This window comes from Thunnus maccoyii, chromosome 4 (genome assembly GCF_910596095.1).
Source record: "Thunnus maccoyii chromosome 4, fThuMac1.1, whole genome shotgun sequence".
NCBI classification, from domain to species: domain Eukaryota; kingdom Metazoa; phylum Chordata; class Actinopteri; order Scombriformes; family Scombridae; genus Thunnus; species Thunnus maccoyii.
Genome location: NC_056536.1, coordinates 19016001 through 19039634, shown reverse-complemented (window position 1 = coordinate 19039634; position 23634 = coordinate 19016001). Strand labels below are relative to the sequence as shown.

Sequence of the window (23634 nt, the reverse complement as noted above, 5' to 3'; positions counted from 1 at the left end):
TTTTGTTGCTTTTTTGTTGTTCTCCGTGTCTTTTTGATGATAATATGGAGATAAGACCAACCAGACAATGATTTTTGACTGATAGAGCAAGTATGTAAAGACTGATATTACCTTAAGGTGTCAAAACTTTTTTTTTTAATGCTACCCAGCCTTGGTGCTGTTGGGTAGTCTCTGACCAAACATTAAATAACCTATTGTAAAGCCTGCTGGTCACACATATTTAACTTATTTGTAGTATTTGCACTTGAGAGAAATTTCCAGGTTTGATAATAATGATTTCAATAACCATATATGTAATTTTATCTTTACCAGTCTTCCCCCTCCTGTTATAATATCACTAATTCCAGTTGGGCTTTCTCTCAGACCCTGCCTTGCACTTTTCTGAGTTTTCAACTGAAAGAACATAACAAACTTTGATCCACTTAAGCCTAATGCATTTTCTATTGGCTAAAATAGGACTTGGTTCGTGTGGACAAGAGTATGGGGCTAGGTGTGGAAGTAATGGGGGTGAAGAGGAGGTAAACAATGACTATGCTTGCCATTCCAGAGAGTCAAGTGTTTCCCTTTTTGTGCAGGATTTAACCCTTAGTTCAGACTCATGCAGAGATAAAATTATAAGGCTCTACAAGGTCTCCCTAATCAAACATATGGACATACTCACATACTGTCTGCAACACTGGCGTGTGAGCAAGACACAATACAACAGAGTCATCGTTTGTAATGATAACAATGTCATCATTGAAATTTTGAGTCAATGTTATTGTATATTTTAATATTTACAAAAGCGTTCCCGCAAAGCTACCTCATCATGCATGCCTGTATCCTGCAGTAAGTGCAAGAAGTACGACCCCCCCCCCGCCCCCAATCCTTTAGCCACGCTCACGCTGTGCCCATGGCTGTATCACGCATATGCAGGGGACAACTTGAGCATCTTGTTATCTGGTGGGTTTGTTACAATTGGAGAGATTGTTCAGATTGGCTAGTGGTAATAGTTAACAGACACTCCTTGGGGTTTTTCTAATGACAGAGTCAAGTAGAACTACATGTACAGTCCCAGACTTATCTAGACCTGACAATAAATTGTTCAGTGTGTGTGCGCGCGCGTGTGTGTTTGTGTGCTCGTCTTCACTTGATGATGTTTAAACGAGTGGCCTCAGCTGTCTCAACAAGTTAAACAACCTTTGCAAACACAGTAGACGGAGAGAGGTAAAGACCAAGAGAAAGAAGGAGAAGTCTAGAGAAAGATAATTCTAGGTTACAAACTTCCTCTGGGATATTTTTCTCTGAGAAGAAAGAATTCATCAGTGTTTTTGTTTTTTCAACATTTACTTAGAAAAAAAAAAACTGGAGATGCTTGGTGGTCTCATAAAATCGCAGCCAAACAGAGGTAGACAGTAATTTTATAATGATAATGACTGAACTCCAAAACTCTACATGAAGGATGCCCCAGGGAGGCAACTGATACAAGAAAACCACAGAAAAGCAGGCGGCAGAGGAACCAGGGGGTGATGAAGGGATGAGAACGGATGAGGGTACAGATTGGTTCTGCTTCAGATAGATTGTGACCCTAACCACATATTCAGGATTGACTTACCTTTTCCATTTCAAGGCTACCCGTGTGAGATGATCTCACATCTGTATAATTGTCAGTGTCCAATCTTTCAGTTTGAGACTATATTATAATTTTAGGAGTATTTTTGCTACTTACACTATATTTCTCATTTCTTTCTGTTTTCCCTTGTTTGCACTAATGTGTAGGTGCCAGCAAAAGTAGATGCGCTACCAGCTGTGAGCCCCACGGTAGGTTCTTTTTTTAGGTTATTTTGTGCCTCTTGTTTGTGTGTGTGTGTGTGTGTGTGTGTGTGTGTGTGCAGAGGCCCTTTTAGGACACTCAGTTTGTGTCAGCACTCTGTTGCCAGACTTGGCTCAACTTTAATCAATCTAGGCTGTATTTTGTCACGCTGAGCTCAACATCCATCAGCCCTACCTGCCCCTTGTCATTTTCAGTTATCCTTTGCATTCTTAGCTTTACTTGGTCAGCCTGAGGTGCACTGTCAGCCTCTTTTTTGCACTGTCAGCCTGAACTGCACATTGTCAGCATCAGCTGTAGTTTCAGCTGAATTCTTACATGTTAGCTAACATATTTGCATATATAAAGCCACTGTAATGCTATCATACTGTGCTAACGTTTCCAGTCTAACATAGGTTAGGCTTATCACTTATGAACATATTTATTGTACAATGTGTAATTGAATTTGCTGAAAAAGTTTAGTTTTTAAAAAAAATCAGTTTATTACATTTATTTGTCAGGTATATAATAACATATACAAAAGAAAACATTCATCCCACACAAGTAGAAGAGATTTATTGTACCAGATTTAGCTAGTAGCTAATTTCCATCTGCAATCCCTGGGCAGGTAGACACAAACACTAGTACAACTAATGCAATTAATACAAATATAAGGTCAAAACAAAGGACAGCAAAGGCTGATGGTTGTTGAGATAAGTGCAACAATTTGCAATGTAAACTGAAAGTTCAGTTAAGTCTAACAATGATCAAAAAAAGGGCAGTGCTTGAAAAGCTGAGTCTGATTTGTCCTAAACTGATGCCTGTATGTGTTACTGCATTAATAATAACTTATTCAATATATTGTGGCTATCTGTGCACCTTATGTATCTACCCCCTCTGTGTGTCATGTCTCCCCTCCAAAGACCCAGAACACGGAAGAAGCAGCGCGGAAGTGTCCGGACATCACAGATCGTCTGAGGCTGCTGGAGCAGGAAGTGGCTCGCTACAGAGAGGAATCTGGAAAGTCACAAGCTGAGGTGGAGAGACTGATGGCAGCGCTGAGGGATGCTGAAGTGGACAGATCGGGCAAAGAGAAAAAAATTGCTGATCTTGAAAGGTGAGGGTCAAAAATTCAGTTACATTCATATTCATCACGAGACACCATCTGTGTGTCCTCGGAGAGCAGTGACCGGATCTTTGTAAGATCTCAATTCATTCCTAAGTGCTGTATTTATAAAGGAGTAATCCACAAGACATAAACTGTCTAGATTGTGTCCTCCCAGCACTTGAAACCACTTCCACGCTGTCATGCTTTTTGCCTGATGCAATCACACTCAAGAAATGCATGCTGTGACCAATATACATGTGTTGCTTTTAACAATTTGGCTAAATGTTTTGTCATTTGTTTTTGTGTATCGATGTCTGCAGACCTGGGTGAGTAGACACTAAGTGTTCCTGTTAAACATACCATCTAAATTCAGCCAACACTGTCTGTGGCCATAACTCTTGACATCATACCGTGACTGTTTGGTTGGTTTTAAACTTTCCCAGGTATAAAGTTGGAAATTGGGGCATTTTGGCTTAAATCTGGTTCCCAGGAAGCTCAGATTTGACTACCCCAGTGGGATAGTAAATGTATGATGCATTTACAGCAAACCATCACGGTCCTCATTCCTGTCAGAGCAATAACACAATGAGAGGCTATATATTTTCTGATTTATGTCACTGGAGACGTACATTGTGTTGTGTTGAGTGCTTAAAAGCTGATTCACATTACATCGCTGTCATGAGTGCTATCATGTGTGTTTCCTATTATCACATTCTACATTACTATATATTTTGTGCTTTCACCTATGTATGTGTACACTCATCAGATTTGGTTGGTTTCTGTCTTTGCATGTAGTTCCTGTAAATTCACACAGTAAGTGTGTTTGTGTGTGTGTGTGTTTTTGAGCTTGCCAGGCAGGCAGCCAGCGGCATGCCAGTGGGAGGTGGTGTATCCAGCCCAGACACTGGCTGTTTATACTGCTCTGTTTATTACTGGCACAGTGCTACTCAATTATCATCTGATTTATGGATGGGCATGGTGTGTATATGTACCAAAATGAGTGGTTGTTTAGTGCCAACACAGAGGTACTGCGTGTGAGTGTGTGTGCGTGTGTGTGTGTGTGTGTGTGTGTGTGTGTGTGTGTGTGTGTGTGTGTGTGTGTGTGTGTGCGTGTGTGTGTGTGCACGTGTGCGCATGTATATTTCCTTTGTGTGTGTGTGTGTGTGTGTGTGTGTGTGTGTGTGAATATGTGAAAAAGAGGCAAAGAAAGCGGTATGTTTTTTGTGTGTTTTGGTGGTGCAAATGTGCATTTGTACATACTGTGTATCTGAACATGTAGCAATACTTGTGTGTAGGTTAACATGTATGTAAATGATACTGGATGGTTTCCCAGTTGGTGGATCTCCAACTGCAGTTAAGAACACCATGAGTGTGAAACTGTACAGTACATGAAAGAACATTTTTTCTAACACACATTGGCCCCATCAGGTGTGTTAACGCTAGCTATGGTTCTGAATCGTTTAGAATGAATCTGGATGGGCTGCATGTACTGGATCCAACACGGTTTCCTGCCTCATTCATTACCCGTTTTACAGACTCTCCACTTTGGCACGGAAACTGTGTGCTGACTCAAACTGTGTGGGAACGCATGAGCATCGAGTATAATAAGGATACGGTAACTCCCGCAGAGTTTGTTCACACAGTCTGCTCTCTGTTTCCATGTGTGTGTGCATGCGTCATGCCTCTACCTCCACCTCTGCGGTACATGTGTCTGCTGCTCACATGCTGCAGACAGTATGCGTATGTAGATGAATCTGTGTTTTGTTTATGTGCGCACACATGCACACACACTTGTGGGACAGGACAGTTTGGGATCAAGTGTTTGAAGAGTTTCTTTCCCCTCAGCTCGTACATCTTATCTAGGCTGCTGTCTCATTAGTGTCAAGTAGTCACTCCTATCAGGCTGACCCCCCTCCTCTGGTCAGCGTGCACGGGTCAGAGGTCACATGCAGGGCAGCAGCAGGTTATCAGAGGAGGATCCACTGCAGCCATACACTGCCAATGTAAACATAAAAAGAATTTGAATAAAAAGAATACGAATTTGAAAGTATTAGCACATGAACAAACCTACAGTTTGTGTTTGTGTGGCTGCATTGGAGATAAGTGAGGCATCAAGCTATTTTACAGTACTCATGATCTCGTGACATTATCAGTGAAAGTTCTGATTAAACAAAGCAAACACCAAACGAGACACGTGTGTATTTTACATGTGTGTGTCTGTGCACATGTGGCATATGACAGCATGGGCGGACAAATGTCTCCATGTGCTGATTGGACTTCTGTGATCAGAGTGCGCGAGTGTCTGGGCAGAAGATGAATGTCTTTTTAATCAAAGTGTTTCTGTTGGAACTGGGTCAGATGACCTATTAACCACTATCTGGATGAAGAGAGAGAGGAACAGATGAGGAAATAGACACTTTCTCATCCAGTTGGCAACGCAGCAGAGAGAGTCAAAGATGAATGTAGCCAGCGGGTCATTGTAATAAATACCCTCCAGCACAGGGAAGACTCTCACAGTTATTTCATAGCTCAGATCTTCTAGTGATCTACTGTTAGTTATAATAACACATAACATTAGGTAGTTTATGCTTGGTGTAGGTGTTATTTCTAGCTAATCTGCCCAAGTGATCAATGACACTGAACAGTTTTCGGTGCAATGCATCTGTATCAGCACACAAATAGCTGTTAACACTGATGCTAATAGTTGGATTTGTTAAATAGATCTGCTCTGAAAGCCATGGTCACTGATCTTGTGGAGCATTTTGTGTAGATATGGAGGACGAAAATGGAAAGAAATAATGTATTTTATAGCCTGACATTCGAGGAGTGAAGCATTCTAATCTTTTCCCTGTGAATTCAATACAATACACAGTAAATAGCACTTTGAAGGTTTGTCCTGCATCGTGTTTTTACAGTTTATGCAGTTCGTAACATCTAAAAAAGACAAGAGAGTGGTTATTTGTAACACAACCAGTTTTAATTAAGCTTCAACATCAGGAGTAATTTAAGAGGTTGTTAGATTCAAGCATCTGGAGTTGTGACAAAAATCTATACTAAAATGAAAGTTAGAAAGCTGCTTTATATCTTTATAAGTTGAGTGAATATAAAGCGTTGTTTCTTTTTCCTTCCCTCCTTCTTTCATAGCTATATATTATTACTGCAAATAGTGGAATTCTTATAGTCCTCTCAATGCTGTCCTATAGTTTGAATGGTTTCTGCGGTGATGTGGGGGCTAAACTTTGAAAAATAAATCAGCCTCCCAGTCTGACCATATCACAGCTACTGACGTGGTAAGCACTCTGGTATGTAAGGGAGGGTTTCAGGAAAAGGGAGGTGTAAGTGTGTACTATATATGTGTGTGTGTGTGTACATGCTGTATGTATGCATATGTGTGAGTTTGCATGTGTGTAACCGGGGTGAGACTGAGGAGAACGCATGCTGGTATTGGGATTGGCATTGGTTTTGTTGGCTGGGAGGAATCAGCGGTTGTTGACAGACAAATATTCATACACTCACAAACAGCCAATTGCACACACATAAACACGCACATATCATTTTGGGCCTCGTTCCTATGACCACAATTAAACTCCAGATGTTGGAGGCATCAATCCTTTGAAAACACATGCACACTTTATGCATGCACACAACCTCCAAAGTCTCTGTTTATAATATTTCAACATGAAAATGTTTGTAAACAGTGTGCATTTTTGTGTGTATCTGCAGATGTTCAGACTATTTGAACGGCCATAGGTTCAAACATGACCTGTCAACTCCCTGTTTCACTGCAGAAATGTTACACCTGCACCAGAGAGGAAGCGTTTCATAATGCAAATATCAAATACATAGACAATACCCTACGTACAATGAATCATTATTGTATACTTCCTTGTATTTAAGCATGTAGACACACAAACAGACTAACAATTTCTTCTCTTTTAACCTCCTCCTGGTTTCACCCTGTCAAACACACACAGACAGTATATCGGCAACAGTGAGATGGTATTTGTATTGCGATAAGACATATAAGCAAAATAAAGCATCTATCGGTAATAAACAGACCTGTCCTGTTTGGATCTCTCAGCACTACATCAAGACAAGCGCCTCAGATAAAACCTCAGACTCCCAGTGTTGGGCCAACCGCCTCACGCTAAACTTTCATAGCTCCCCTGTTTCTTCTCCTTCTTCTCCTCCTTCCTTTTACAGTACCCCTTCTATTTTTGTTTTACAGAGAAAATTTATTTAATTCAGATTCATATCTGCCTTTTATTCCATATATTGCACAACCCTGAGTAACTGCCTCAGTGTGTCCCTGTCTGCTTGAAATCAGAGGATTTTGTTCCACCCTGTTGTTTATTAAAAGAGAAGAGAGAGAGACAGAGCTAGAATTAAGAGTTATGAAAGAGATAAAAATCTGTTTTTTTTTTCTTAAAAGGTTATTACTCTTTTTAACTTTTTTTTTTTTTACCCAGGAAAGGACAACTGAGAATGCATACTCTTTTCCAGCAACACTCTCCCTAATATTAACCTAATATTCCCCACACTCACATCGGTGTGACCGCAGCTTCCTACTGTTGGTCACTCGTCAGCTCTCAATGTGCCTTGCTCAAGGGCACCTCAGATGTAGTCCTCGATGGAGGTTGGAGGATCATTCATTCATTTTATTATTCTAATTAAAATCAATTAATAATTAATAGTTAATGAATCCATTAAAATGGAAGTTCTAAGTGACAAAAAAGGAGAGGCAAACAAGAGGAGAAATAGAAGAAAACAGTAATAAAGGATCGGTTCACCATTTCTTTCACCAAGTCGTCTTAAAACAATAGTCAAATGCCCAAATACACATTTAAATAGTTTTTTCTTGCTGTAATCATTCATCCTGTTCATACCGGCCATTAAGAGATTCCTTCATAATGCGCTTTCAATATGAGTGATGGAGGCCAAAATTCATAGCCTTCCTTTTGTGCTTTAAATATATTTAAAAGTTTACTTGAAGCTAATATAAGGTTTCAGCCATCCAACTTAGTCAAATTAAGTCACCATCTTTCAAAATTACTGTCTTTTTAGTGCCAAATTCCCTCTTTTTGTTACAATCCTTCTACTGCAGCTGAACAGGAAAACATGTCCGTCGAGAAGCAAAGAGGGATTTTTTCTTACTAAAAGGACTGTAACTGTAATTTGACTAACTCAGATGGCTGAAGCCTCACATTATCTTCAGATAAACTTATAAATACATTTTTGCTCAAAACGAGGACTGTGAACTTTGTCCCCCCATCATTTACATTGTAAGCGCATTTGGAAGGGATCATCTAATGGTCAGTATGAACAGGAGGAAAGATTATACCTGTTTCAATGTACATACAGGCACCATATCTTTTTTAAGACAGACTTAAAAAATAGTGAACTTATCCTTTAAAGGGGTAATGGAAAAAAGGGAGCGAGAGAGATACAGTATAGAAGGAACGATAGAGAAATGTGTATAAAGAGAGATATACAAGGTAAAAAAAACAGCTGTGCTTTGACAGCCAGAAATAAAGCGGAGCTGCTTATGTTGGAAGGCGGATGTGTGGAGTAGTCCAGGTGGAAGAACCGAGAGGAAATGTGAAAAATTACTTATTACGCTCAGTTTAGGAAATGGCTGGATTCATGCACAGTGCTCTCTCTCACACACTCACTTCATCTTCCTAAGAAATGTCCCTGCAATAAAATACTTCTTTCCCCCCATGAATTTACTCATTTCAGTAATCAACATATTACAGTTCTCCTTCATATTTTCCACTCACACGCAGCCCAGTCCATCTTCTACTTATTCACACTCTACATGCCCTCATTTGCCTTCACAGCGGTCAAAACACTTACTTCATTTTGCACTGATGGCTCCATGCGGGTATATCAGCTATCAAAAGGGACCAGCGTGTCTGCTGGTTTATACACCTGTGCCAGTAGCAGCTATGTGTGATAGCTGATATGCCCTCATGGCAAGTTTGTTCTCCATGGACATGCATCTGAGCTTATAAAAACACACACAGAGACATCAAAGATCAGAGTATAAACAGATTCTTCTCCTCCTCCTCGCTGTGTAAATATCTGTGCACATGTACATATGTGTGTACATATACTTCATTCATGATAATAACAGGATTCGGTGATAATCTTTATTTATGCAGCGCTTTTCAAAACCCACTCGTAAAAATGATTAAAAAAAACCTTTTAAAATCAACAGCAGAGTTGTTTAAAAAAGAAATAAAGAACTAAGCTAGAGACATGAAACGACAGGCTTAATAAACTGACCAGCCTTGTGTGTGTGTGTGTGTGTGTGTGTGGGTGTTTATGGGGGAGTAATATCAGATATAAAGACCGATATAAATGTTGAGTACTCCTCTCTTGCTCTGTTTTCTCCTGTTGTAACAAACATTTCCTCAAATGATTTGAAAGATACTGTTGAGTGTGTCTCTCTCTCTCTCTCTGTGTGTGTGTGTGTGTGTGTGTGTGTGTGTGTGTGTGTGTGGCTAGGTGAATGTGTATTAAATTTATTCATCATCTTGTTAAGTATGTTTCAGATTAATTGCACACCACCATCACTCATAAAAGCTGACATGCACACACACACACACACACACACACACACACACCATTCTAAGGGCAAATATTTGCCCACATGTGGGGGCAGCTTGTAGGTTTTGCCCAGAGTAAACACACCAGTGTGGATGTGGAATAATAATGTGGCGCGTTTTAGCAGCTGCTTGGTCACAGTGTGTTTACAGTGTTGGAGGGTTCTCTTAAGCGCTAATTTGTCACTGTCAACTTTTCTTGCATTTTCTTTGTATTCTTCAAAAAAACAATATTTTGATTCTATTTTGAGAGTGTTTGTGGGGAGATGTGGATTGTGCATAAGTGCAGCTGTGTGTGTCTTATGGTCCGTGTTCATGGGTTTTGTGGCTTCATGTGTATCTACGAGTGAGTGTATTTGTGTTTGCTTGTGAGTTCATGAATATTTCTATATACAGTACTGTGCAAAAGCTTTAGGCACTAAGAGTAAAGGGAAGATGCTTTCAAAAATAATGCCACGAATAGTTTTTATTTATCTATTAGCTTCATACAAAGTTCAGTAAATAGGAGACACCTAAATCAAATCAGTATTTGGTGTGACCACGCTTTACCAGTTCCCCACAGTACACTTGCACACAGTTTTTCAAGGTACTTGGCAGCTAGGTTGTTCCAAGCATCTTGGAGAACTTGCCACAGTTCTTCTGTGGATTTGGGCTGTCTCAGTGGATACATCTCAAGTCTCTTAATTGCATCCACGTTTCCCTCACTTGCGTCTTTTCCTTGTGTCTTAGTCCCTCCCGCCGAGGATGCATGGAGAGACGAAAGGAAACCATGCGAGGAGAGAGGAAACGAAGAAATATGTTTTTAGAGAAATGAGGCGTCCTTTCCTCTGAAGCGTTATGTGAAGCGATGTCCGTTTCTGATGACGGCGGCAGCTGATTAAAACCTATACATCCATGATCACAGCTGGATCAGCTGTCATTAGGCTTTAACGGCTGTAGTAACTTTTGATGGAGTTTGTGTCTGCACAAATGTACTGAGCTAATACTAATAAAGAGGCACAGTTATCACTGTCAGAGCAGCTGTTTCCCCTCTGCAGTTACCTGTTCAACAAAGACCTGAACATGAATAAAAACCTGCATTCTGTATTTATACTGAGTACTGTGTCCTGCTCAAAGGTACAAGAACCATTTCTAATGGCACAATTCATTTATATTATTTATTAATTTATTAATTAGTTGTGTCTGTATTTATTGATATTCTGGTTGTGAATTCATTATTTAATAACCCAGAAGATGATCCGAGTGTCTTTCAAACACTGGAAATGATTTATTAGGCTAAATGTTTAAGGGAATATTGAAATTACGTAACTCATATCAAACCTGACGCTCAGGAATTTTCAGCTTCACATGTGACTGAATGGAAATGGCAACAAATTATGTAAAATATGAATGTGTTTAAAAAATGTTTCTTGCTGAGAGACAGACTCTGCCTGACTTTAATTTTGCCCATAATAAAAGTTAACGGGGGAAACAACAGATCATGAAAAGAAAATTCTTTCTAATAAATGAAGAAAGTTATTTATGGTTCTTTTGTTGATCAGACCAACAGTGAACAGATGTTTGACTAGATAGTAAATCTAAAAACTAATATAATACAAGATTTAAGGAGTGATACACTTAAGCGGTTATCTGTAATCTGTCTCTACTCAGTGATGTTGTGATGTATCAGATCAGTCTGATCAGCTGCAACATCCAATTGATAACTGCTTTCCAATAAGGGGGTGTGTCGTCCAGTAAGACTTTCATGAAGGCTGCTCTCGTGTATCCTCGCTTGTCAGTGCAGAAATAAGAGCTTTGAGACGGCCTTCAAAATGGTGGACCAGAACAACTTCCAGTTCGAGTGAGGAGCGAAGAAATATCAAATAACAGTCTTGAGATATACCCAGTGTCTTCTGTCTTTTCATGTAATCCCAGACTGAATCGATGATGTTAAGATCAGGACTCCGTGGTGGAGGCCATACCATCTCTTGCAGGACTCCTTGTTCTTCTTGTCAATCAAAATAGTTATTTTTGACTCTGTCTGTATTTATGGGGTATTTATGCTGCAGAATAAATTTGGGACCAATCAGACGCCTCCCTGATGGTATTGCATCATATATAAGCATCTAAACATCTTAAGTGCTTAAAACTTTTGCAAAGTACTGTTTAAACTGTTTATATATGTTTGTGTGTGTGTGTGTGTGCCAAAGTTCTGGCTAAGTAAGTTTGGTAAATGACAAGCAGCATGTCTGAATGTGGAGGTAAATACACAGTCATCCTGGCTGGTTGATGTGCGGGTGAGCTCAGTAATCAGCACCTTAGCAACGTGCAACACTGACAGCAGATTTATTATGTGTGTGTGTGTGTGTGTTTCTGGCAGGGTTTCTAGACTTGCATCAGTTTATTTAAAAAAAAAAAAAACACAAGCCCTTGTGTGTGTTTCTGTCAACTGTAGCCTCGCCTCTTGCACGTTTTATCTTCTTTTGAGAACGTGTGTTTATGTGCGTGCACATGCCTGCATCTGTGTCTGCGTGTGTTTGTGTGTTTTGTCGTTGAAAGATTTACACAGCAGTGTCTCACCTCCATCGGTCATGTCTTGTCATGTCCCAGTCTGCCATGTTAGTAAGACTAGACACATGTACAACCTCTGTACCTCCCTGCTTTACTGTACACATTGTAGCTCTACTGTTTATCTATATGATGCGACATGCAGGCTTTGTTTTAACTCTGAAGGTAAAGAAAATTATGGGCAAAAGAATGTTTCATATGTACAGTAGGTTTCATATTTTGGGTGTCAATAGTACATTTAATAGTAAACTCTCAGAAACAGAAGTTAAACTTAAAATTAAATTGAATCAAAAAAATGTATTTAAAGTAAAATGGGGCCATTGTATATTGTGTACAGCGTGTGCATACATTTCTACATAGATGATATACACCATTGTCATATTGTGTGAAATACAAATGTCTTGCTGTAATCTGTGATTTTATTGATAGATGCACATCTTTATTTAGCCTCTCATTACCTCTTGTCATGTTTTTCTTCATCTTTCTGTAACTGAAGGCAAATCAAGTCTCCTAACATCCAGAAGCAGATGGTGCCGAGTGAGATGAGGAAAGATAACCTGACAGATGGACACCCACACTCTTTATCGCAGGTTTGAATATATATATGTGTGTGTGTCCCGCGGCCTCTAATTTATCTCTTCATCACCTCTTCATCCTAGAGAGTTCAGATTGGCTCAAATTCATTTTTCATGCCCTTATTTCTATTTTTTCCTCCTTACCTCTTTTGCACACCACTCCTCAGAAAATATTACTTTTTTCCCCTTTCCTCTATCTCTCTCTCTCTACATTTTGTCTTCTCACCCACTCTCTGTATAATTTGGCTCCTAAGAGCAGAGAGAGAGACAGTCATGCCTCCTGCCCTCCCTCCTTTAGTGCATCTCAGAGTCGGTCCTAAGTGGAAGAGACAGGCATTTAGTCCAGCAGAAATCAGCTCCATACGCCTGCCAGGAACAGCAGCACAATGGCTCAGATGGGAATAATAAAGGACTGAGTCAAGTCAAGCAGGAAAGAAGACCTTGATGTTCCTTTTTTTTTGGATAAATTAAGTGACGTAATTTGTATAGTTGCATACTTTCTTAGGTGTCAACATGAATGTCAGCTGTTTTCTCGATAGTGTGTGTGTGCGCACATGCTTGTATACTAGCCTGCAGAGCTATGCAGAGGTGTTAATATGCAGAGTGCAGCTATGCCAGGTTATTCCCACAAGACCGATGAAGTAGAGTACACCTCTCTGTACCTCTCTGCCAAAAAAGCCAGAGCCCCTCTCACAGTCTGTTTTTGGTAGAGCTATTTTGTTATTTTTGTGTGCGCTGGCAGGCAGCATCCAACATCCTATTTCCTCTTCTAAACAGTGTCTGAGTAGCAAACATTAATATTGCTACAACCTGGAAAGAGACATGAAGTGAGTGCCAGAGTGAAAGAAGGAGGCACAGGGACAAGTGCAAAAGAGTAGTGTAATTGATGTTAGGGAGTGGGATGACGTCCATAAAAAGAGTCAAAGGGATGTTTGAGATGAAATGAGGTTTCAGAGGTGGTAGAATTTTTTTTCTGAGGTATGTATTACATGTATTACAAAACTAGTGTTAGAACAGATGCAGCTGTTCATGCTCAAGATCAAGTTTATTGTCATTCATCCATGTCAGAGCGATACTGGATTTTTGTGGCATTACTGATATCAGTATTTGAAAGTTTAAAAGAAATCTGATAAACATATACTTTATTGGCCAATTTTTACTTTTGTTTTTTTTTAAATAAACCCACTATAAAGTTTGTTAAAAAATGGTGACCAAGAAGTGCACTGAGCAGGACATTTTACTGTTGAAAAAAGACATCTGTCAGTGCTTTCTAGTGGACAAACTTTGTAATGACATTATTGGGGAGTCAGCAGTACAGAGGTGACAGGAAACAAGAGGAGAGAGAGAGAGAGAGATGGGGAAAGACGTGCTACAAAGGTCCTCAGCCGGATGTGAACCCAGGACGGTGGAGTTCAAAGTTGGTGCATCAAACTCCATTTCTCTGCATTGCAATTTCTTCTTTTTTATTAACAAGTCAACATACTGTATAATACACGCTGATACAATATACTGCATCTGTGATAAGCATGCAGTGTGTTTCGGGCTCTAATCCATATACAAATCTACAGATGAACAAAATGTTAGTCCGCTCTGGGGCCAAGGTGCAAAAGAACAACACAACAATCCAGACAAAACATTTGACAATAACAAATGAGCGAGTCCCCGAGAAGCTTGTGTAAATAGAGCAAATGCAGCTGTTCAGAATACGATATGATATACTAAATATCAAGAGTTTGATTATATACCGCAGCAATTTATTAAAAAGCAGCAATACCGTAGAACAAAATGTAAGACTACACAAGACCGCCATTCCAGCTAACTATCTATAACGATGACATGTTATAAATGAAGTATGCAGTCTGCATATTGTGTTTGCTCAGCAGTCAGGTTGCGTTGTGGCCTCTATCCTGCTCTTTTTTGCCCTGCTCTCTCTCTCCATTTATCTGCGGGTCCATCAGGAACACAGCACGCTCCGAGGGTAAACACAAACAAACAGGGCCTTCCCTCATCGCTCCTTCTCCTCATCCATCCAGGAGAGTTTATGTGGGATGGAGAGATAGCATCTCTCCGCTCCATCGTCTCTATCGCGCCACGCTGCACTTCACAAACACAGAGAAAACACACATCGGAAATGTTCACTTCAAGCCTTCGCACAGGCCTATTATTTCTCTTTTATCTGTAACAGAGAGGCTTCGGCGACGCTGAACACCCCCCCTTTGTTGAGTCACAAGGATTTAAGAGACTCCTTTTTTTTTTCAAAATCTGTGGATGGTTATGAAAGATACCTTTCAAGATTTTTCCCACAGTCTATACAGCAGTTTATGAAAAAAAAAAATCACTCCTTGCACACATACTTGACATTTTTAAAAGCATGAAAAAAAGACACATAGAGGTTGATGCTGTGCACAAAACTTTTTTGACAGAGACAGAGACAGATGTCTGTGTCTGCCTGGATCAGGCTATGTGGGTAAGTGGTTTGCGTGTGTGTGTGTGTATGTGTGTGTGTGTGTGAAGTAGAGGATCATAGGTACACAGCTGCTGAAAATGTGCATTCTCTCACTGCCTGCTCGTTTATTTTAGTGATTATAATCCCTCCATCAAACCAGAAAGGGCCAGACTCCATAATGATCCTCCCCAAGGGCATTAGGTGATGATTGGTGCTGCAGAGGCAATTATCTTTCCATTTCTTCCCACTCCCTGTATCTCTCTATCTCTCTTACACTTGCCCTTTCTTTCCATTGCTTGTATTCTTGAAAACCAGCAATATTCTCTTGTTACTAATAAAACTCACATAACGCGCAGACATGTACATTCACACACACACACACAGACAGACAGAAACAGCTTTCTGGTTAGGTTTCACTCGGGGGTCCAGCAGTGGCAGCCCCATCTCAGTGGGGTGTGTGTGTATAAGTGTGTATGTGCGTGCATATGTGTGTTCCTGTCTGTTGGGCGGGGTCAGACCAGAACTTGTTGATTCTGGTGCATCGAATTACTGCCCGTCTGTCACATCCAATTACAGCTTTGGACTGCTGACGCACACAGCCTGCCTCTGTACGTGTGTGTGCGGGTGTTTGTCGCTCACCTCCAGCTGTGTCGTGCTGACGTGACGAGCCACAAGTATCCGCTTGTGATTTGGCTGACTTGGCACTATTTTCATCACGCTAAGGGATAATCCCATTGCTGCTGTATCCCAGTTATTTAATATTTACTATTGAGTTTGAAGGAACTGTAAATCATCAGAGCTGGCTTGATATACATTTCTTGTCTTTTTTTTTTTGGATACTGTTACCACAACACTGAGTATATGCTACTTGTACCAACCCAAAACTAATTTTCTCCTGTTTTAATATTTACCAGTTTAATAAGCCATTCATATAGATCTTGCATTTTCCTGGCACTGTCTCGTAACTTTGACTTAACTCTCTTCAGTTTTCCGTGCGTTTAGCATCTCCTTTTTCCCCCGTAACAATGGATTCCCCATGTGTGAGCCATGGCACTGTTTAGCATGGACCTCCGCTTTACGCGTTGCAAAAATTGGTCTATCCGGCGTGCTCTCAGACTTACTAATGATATTAGACACGCATGTTCACGTCAAGCTCCACGTATCAGCCATATACCTGCAAAGCTACTATTCTTTCCAATGTTTCCATTCAGGATTCACTAACTTGCTTTTACAGAACATGTCTGAGATTAATTGTTTAAGAGCGTGTCGCAAGGCTCACATCTAAAGATTTCAGCCAAGGAACGGTCATCCATCACAAGGAAGTCCACAATTTCCTTTGTTTCTGTCTGGAGAGGGTTTTCAATGCATCTTCACTGCTTCCAACAACGTCTGTTGCTCCAGGCAAGCCTTCTCGTCACTTGTACCACATCACGTTCATTATCTTGATGCCTCTTCTACAAGTGTCTTATCAAGTTTGTGGTGTTGAAGCGTCCCATGTCTAATGATTCTGACCCTCAAAACACTCACTTTGCATTCTGCCGTTTTGTTTTGATGGTAGGTCGCTGCCTTCACGCTCATTCAGGTGTTGCCACTTCTCTTCACAGAAGGTCGCACAAAGTGTGGCTATGTGTCTACATGATGTTTCAGGGTTTATTGGTCATCAGTTTATATCTGAATGCGACTTTTATTTTATTTCTTATAACACCTGATCTTGTGTTTTTGGCAAAATCAGATTGGTGCGTCCGTAGATTGCAGCAGAGTGTTTTGCAACAAGGATACACCCCCCGAGTGTAACTGAACTCTTGCTTGAAAGTGTCTCCTTGCCCGTGTGACTCCGAGGCTTCTGCTCTGCTACTCTAAGTGTGAACGTGTGAACTTGAAGGCAAATCAACTTTTGAGGAGTGGGAGAGAGAGTAAAAAAAAAAAAAAGAGAGAGAGAGAGAGAGAATCTGGGGGTTTATTATTTCTGTCCAGTGTTTTCTTTCACAGTTCCATCACCCAGTGTGGAGAGGGATCCTTTTCCCACTCACCATAGGTGTCAGAGAGGCCACACACAAACTGTGCATGTGAACGTGCACACTCTACTCCACACACACACACATACACACTCACAGTGCACACACTCCATATGGATGTCGGCAAAGGTCATAGCACTTACACAGTCTCTCTCTCCATCACTTATCACTCTCCTCTGTCTTGGCTGTGTCTCTTTCTAAGAGAAGTCTTGTTTCTTCTCTCACCACAGCTTTTGACTTCCTTAAGTCTTTCCTTTCTACATGGACTGGATTCCTCTTAGCATAGGGACCAACAATTACACCTTTTTTGAAATTATCTTTTGCTGGTATGATCCCAGTGTGAGAATATTTTGATTGTGAGCTTTTAAAACAAACTCTACTCAAAGAAAAACACTCTCTCCCTTGGCTTTTATTACTTTTCTTCCAACCCCCGTTCCTTTAAACTCGACCCACAGCTTCCTCTTTCAGCTTCCCAGGATGCCATGCGGGAGACGGCGGAGCGGATCAGGGATTTGGAGAAGGCACTGAGGGAGAGCATGAACACCTCCGCACATAGGGAGGCGCTCTGGGCACAGGAGGAAGCTGCCCGTGTTCAGGCCCAGAGACAGGTTGACCTGATGTTACACACACTGATGGAAGACCAGCTTACATTTATTTTCACACCTACACACACACAGAGATAATCTCATGCATCCCTACATACTATAGGCATCCTAGTCTACCTTTTAAACTGGTCACCTAGGACTAAGAAGGACCACTGAGAAAATGTAATGAACTTAACTGCACCCTCATGTGGCTAAGTGTGTAACTGCAGGCAGACTGTGGTCATTAAATGATCCTTAATCGCCTCATTTGTAGCTCTTAACCAACAAATATCATTATTACAAATTGGATCATTGTCTTTTGCTTCCTTTCTGTTATTGTCTTTTCTTCTTCAGCCAGTTTTTATTCTCTAAACATGTTTTTGTTTATTTTTTTTCCCCTTTCCTGACTGAAATTTAAAACTGAAACAAAACATTCCAGCGTCTTTCATTCATTTTCTGTCTCTCATTAAGTTTGCTGTTGCATGCTTCAAAATGTGTGCATATGTTGAGTTTTTGTGTAATCAGAATTCATTAATGCAGATGTAGATTTTAGGTGTGCAGTCTTGATGGAGGACAGGCTGCCTTTTAACTCTTTATGTCCTGCTATCTATCTGTCTTTCTAACTGCCAGCTGGTCGGTCTACATCTTGAAGCGTATCCAAAAAAAGTGTATGTGTGTGCATGTGTGTGTGTGTGTGAGCGTAGGTGTGTCTGTGGTGGGAAAGAGAAACAGGGCGAGGGAGTGTGTTTCCTCTCGGTGTGAGTGTGCATTTGAATGAGAATGACCTTGCATTACTTATGAGTGCCACGAGTAATATGAGAGCAATCGGCGGTTAGGACAAGAGCTAAAGTTTTGAGGCAGGATGGTGGCTGTACTGCTTCAAATACACTTACATACTGTATATTCCCTCTTCACACACACACACACACACACACACATTCAAAGACAGAAGCTGATAGAGGAGAATCTAAAAGATGAATAGAGGAGATTGGTGGGCAGAGCGGCAAAGTGAGAGAAGGTCAAACTCAGTTTAGATAATTCAGTGAGAGCCAATGCTAACTGTGGCTTGGTTTTTTTCTAATGTTTTCCTCCTTTTTACGCAATTTCTGTACTTTACACGCTTGACTTACAGTCAGCATGGATACTGTGTTTATCAAACAATATTTCGATCCAGTGTCCGAAAGAAAAGCATATTTATGTCTGCGGGACTTTTCGCACGCACAGAAGTGAATGATTCAGCTTTGACCTAAGTTTACCCATGTGTAGTCAAAGAATCAGGGAAATCCTTTTCTAACTTGTGACATGTTAACACTCATTGACCCCAAAAGCCATAGTCAACTTGCTTTCATTTCAAGACAATCCAAACCTTACACACAGAGAACATACTGAGCCAGTGTGCAGTCATGCTGGCGACTGCACTTGACACATATTGAGCCATAATAGAGCTGCAGTCATGCTGTCGACACTAGAGAAGATACCCATTTCGCCTGGAACTCAAGTCGCTCGGTCCCTATGATGTTAACTGCTAGGTGCTGTCAACGCACTGAACTTTGTGAGCCAAAATGACGTCAGCACATACGGAGGCAGCGAGTCAACATGCCATTAACATGCAGTTACACAGTTGTCAGTCAGCTGCCGCTCTTGCCTCAAGATTACGGAGAACAAGAGGGTGTTCCGGGCTGGTTGCTGGGGGAATAGAGAGAGGGACAGGTCCTTCTGAAACATCACCTGACCCTGGCACCGTTTCAGAGCGCCTTGCCAGACTCACATTCTCACATTTTTCCCCCCCTCGTTTTTTACTTGATTTTCCTCTTTCTTCTCCCCTCTGTCCCAGAGTAATCAGTCTCATGATGTGTAATGCGCTGAAAGTCTTCCATCAGCCTGACCTGCTGAAATGGAGCATGGGTAATGCCCTGGGTCACTTTTCTTCACATCCCCTCGGTCTCTGCCACTCTCTGTCTCTTGTCTTTCTCCTGCTGTCCATTCATCGTCCCGAGCCTTGTTCTTTCCCATCTGCCTTCTTAAGTTGTCTCCCCCAATTATCTCCACGCTCTCTCTCCCTTTCTCTCCATTTCTGTTGCTGTCTCTCTCCCTCTCTCCCCCTCTGTGGCGTTTGAACTAGGCCTTTGAACCAGCAACACCGACGCAAATGGACAAGAGGGATTTGGCCCTTACCTCTGAGCCCCCAATCAGCTTAGCAACTAAAAGGGCTTTGGGCCAGTCTTAGTGAGCCTTAGCCTGGCTGGGGGGCTTTGCCTTGAAGTTGAGCTAAATTAGCACGCACAGGCTCACCACTAAGCTGATTAGGTCCCTAATTTCACTAAAATGCATTGTATTCCTTATTAATGATGTGATTGTGAAGTGAGGGTGAGCCTGGGTGGTGGACTAATGGGCGACTGAGATGGGGGAGTTGGAGCATGAGGGTTGATAGACATGTGGTGGGTGTAAATGGAGTTGTGTGTGTGTGACCCTTGGCTTTCAAGATGAAAAGAGTGGCTTTGGGTTCTTTTAAGCCTGAAACAAGACATCAAACATTAAACGTAGTGTGATTTTGGACAGTTGGATGTCTTGTTTATGTTGGGTATATTAGCTGCTGGATACTTAGGAGGTCAGTTGTTGTTGGCAGGGGTATGGGGTGTATTTTATTTAAAACAATGCTTTGATATGTTTCCTGGAAGTTATGACTGAAAGTTGTCACTTTCCCACCATTGCAAATTTCTGTATTCCCTACTCACTTTGCTTTCACCCTTTCTTCTCTAACTCCATATGTGATATTCATGAACAGTCAGTGTGCACATTATCTGACATCTGTGAAACACACCTAGAAAACCGGCGGAGATGGAGAGTGTCCTGAAAATGTGTGAACGATTTGGCCCCTTCATAAAAGAGGCCCATTCCTTTTTTCATGTCCTACCCCATGGAGTGCTTTCCCCTAATACTCCTTTTTTTTTTGCTTCTCCTTCCCTTTCTTTCCCTTTGTTCATTTGAGATCCAACACTCAAGAATCTATTATTTGACTATCTTATATCACAAATCTGCAAATCATCAGAATTGAATAAAGAGAAATTAATATTCTTGTGGTCTTCCATTTCCATCATCTGAACATGCCTGCCTAGTACTGCATCCTATTGTGAAGTACTTGTTAGACAATTACACACTTCCTGTCTTAGGATAATGACGCCCTCAGGTCACATCCTGTCTGTCAGACACTCAGGTTGGACATGCAGGACTGCGTGGCTGGAGGGCATGTGTGTGCAGAGGGAGGAGATGCATGCATTATATAGGAGAGCATTATTCTCACCTGCTCTAAAGTAGAACCACACTTGAGAGTGAGATAAAATAAGTGGAGAAAGGTGGAGGAGGAGAAGGAGCCCTTGTTTCCACCGCAAGCGTTAGCGGACATATCATTCAACTAGCCTTTGAACCTCAATAATTTCACCTGCTCTTTATTGTCAACTGGTCATTCATTTTCATGTTTAGGAAGTCATTTCACCACCTTCCAGCTCCTCAGAAAGCATCATGCACACATACAGGCATGCAGACAGATAAAAGTGTACATAAGTGTGTATTTGATTATTTTATGATGTCACTGTGTACATGTGTATAACTGTACATGTGGAAGTGTAAAATAGATCTTGTATATTGACTTTTAAGTAACATGTTACATGATTTAATGAACACTTCTTACATTTGAGAGCTTTGTTTGGGTACGCTGGTAAGTTTTCATACTGTTTAAACATGTCTTTGTGTGTGTGTGTGTGTTTGTCTGCACTTGACTAGTTGGAGGAGCTGATGGGGGCTTTGGAGAAGACACGTCAGGAGCTGGATGCCACGAAGTTGCGTCTGTCCTCCACTCAGCAATCCCTGCACGAGAGAGACGGACACCTCAACAGCCTGCGCCATGAGAGACGCAAACAGCTGGAGGAGATTCTGGAGATGAAGTTAGTCTCATATTCAGCCATCTGTCTTCACAGTATTTATATCCTATCTATCTACTTTAATCTACCCTACTTACCTATTTTTCCTCATTCAACAGATGTTACTCTTTTCATGTGTCCGTAAACAACAGTGCAATCAGTGTAGGCCACACAGAATAATAATCACATGCTGTGTAACCGTATGCTACAGTATATTCTGCTCATTCATGGCTCTACATTTCTCTAATCAGTAAAAGAAAGACTTCAATGTATCAAACTCAATCATGTGAATTAATTAAGCTGCGTTTGCATAAAGAGGAAGAGGCTTTGCACATAGTGTGTAATGTAATGCAGAGCAAGAGGTGCTGGTAATTAAAGTAAGACATACAGTCAGAAAAAATAAACTACAAGTGGTTGTGGTAGTGACTGCACACCCAGCCAATAAGATCAAGGATCTTTTTTTAACATTGTCAACATATTTCGCTCAGCGCTTTATCAGGAACATTGTCATGGCCCTACACAGCAGTTTTGTTGCTGCAGAAGAAATCCGTGTGTCTACTACTGTACTGTGTTGGGCGAGTTTATTGGCTCACCTGTTCACATGTGCATCTGTGCATGTGTCTTATATAGACATCAGTGTCGAGGTGTGTTTTGAAGTAGGATCAGCCGTTGTCTATAGCTGCCTTGTGAAAAGTTACATTTATTGAGGACAGGTGGTGCAGCCTTGGACAGCAGGTTTAGAAAGATATGTGTGTGGCTGTTTTCTTTTTTGTGTGTGTGTGTGTGTATGTCTGTGTGTGACAGAAGAGTTAAAGAAGGAGGAAACTAAAAGAAAAAAAAAAAGTGTGCAGGACTGGATGCATTTCCATGTGTGAGTGTGTGTCAGTGGGTATGTATGAAATGTGTGAGTGAGTTCAGTGATCTGTCAGTGGAGCGGCTACATGTGTGTTTGCTTTGAGCGCTCTGATTGAAGGAGCATGGAGCCACATATCTGGTTGTCATGTGCCGCAGAGAAATGCCTTTAAAGTCAGCCACTCAGTACAGTACAAAAGGGAAGGCTGGCACACATGTATTGAAAACACATCTTTTAAAATCCATTATGCCTCGCGAGCCCCTCTGATCACACTAACTTTAAAAGAATGTGTGTATGCATCTGTGTCTGCCTACAGTATCAGAGAAAAAGAGTGCCCTTGCCCATATCATACACCACACACACACGCACACACGCACACACACACACACACGGGTGATACAAACCATCTTCGTGTCTGTTTCAGTTTCCACCATCCAAACATCACCAGGGATGTTTAGCAGAGGAAATGTATTACATATGATACAGACACAATCCGTGCTTCTAGGTATATACGTGAAATTACAAACATGCTCACAGACCTGGCATGTGAAAGACACTTCTGCACTTTACTGGCACTCGACTTAAATCATTATTATATTACCATTAGAGAGATGTCTGAGGAAGACGGTTAGTGTGATGGTCGGTTGACATATTCAGCAACAAAGAAGTTTGGGATTCTTTGCCTTTGTGTTCAAAACTTTGACTGGTTACATGTCTACACTGGTAAGAGCTAATGGAAGGGGCACAGGGGGCACGAGTGTGTGTGTGGTCTCTTGTGCATTCGATTCTGTGTGTCTCTGTGTGTATGAAGAGGTCAGAGGCAGGGGTTTGGGGTCACTGATGATGAGGATTAAAGGACTGTTGAATTGCGAGGGGCGAAGCTTCGTGAGACTGACTTACATCTGAACAAGCCACAAAGATACGCATGCAGAATGTACACACAACCTCAGTGGAACTCACATATAATCACTCACGTCTGCAGACATGCACATACTTACACAAACTTTGGCTTTGTGCTTAAAGGGGCCATATTCCCACAGCACAGCTCTGGTCCAAGTTAGCACAGAGAAAACTAAACAGGAAAGATAGGGCAGAGAAAGAGAGGTAACAAGAGAGAGAGTGAGAGAGAGAGAGAGAGAGAGGGAGAGGAAGGGTGTTAGAGTAAAAGCAAGAAAGAAAAAATAGAAAGAAA

The 23634-nt window shown here is 41.2% G+C and overlaps 1 protein-coding gene across 17 annotated transcripts in view; it reads left to right on the top strand.

Moving 5' to 3' along the window:
* Positions 1-23634, top strand: part of LOC121895562 (ERC protein 2-like) — a 156541-nt gene that overhangs the window by 61393 nt on the left and 71514 nt on the right. For 14 of the 17 annotated variants that reach the window (XR_006095807.1, XR_006095806.1, XM_042408834.1 and 11 more), the window contains 5 exons: positions 1759-1800; positions 2713-2906; positions 12549-12642; positions 17544-17696; positions 21453-21613. Coding sequence is in view for 15 of the 17 variants with exons in the window: in XM_042408834.1 (XP_042264768.1) it covers positions 1759-1800; positions 2713-2906; positions 12549-12642; positions 17544-17696; positions 21453-21613 (644 nt within the window). In the remaining 2 variants the exon portion in view is untranslated. Of the gene's footprint in view, positions 1-1758; positions 1801-2712; positions 2907-12548; positions 12643-12925; positions 13710-17543; positions 17697-21452; positions 21614-23634 lie in introns of those variants that run through there. The other 3 variants (XM_042408840.1, XM_042408844.1, XM_042408843.1) reach the window with 3 other exon arrangements.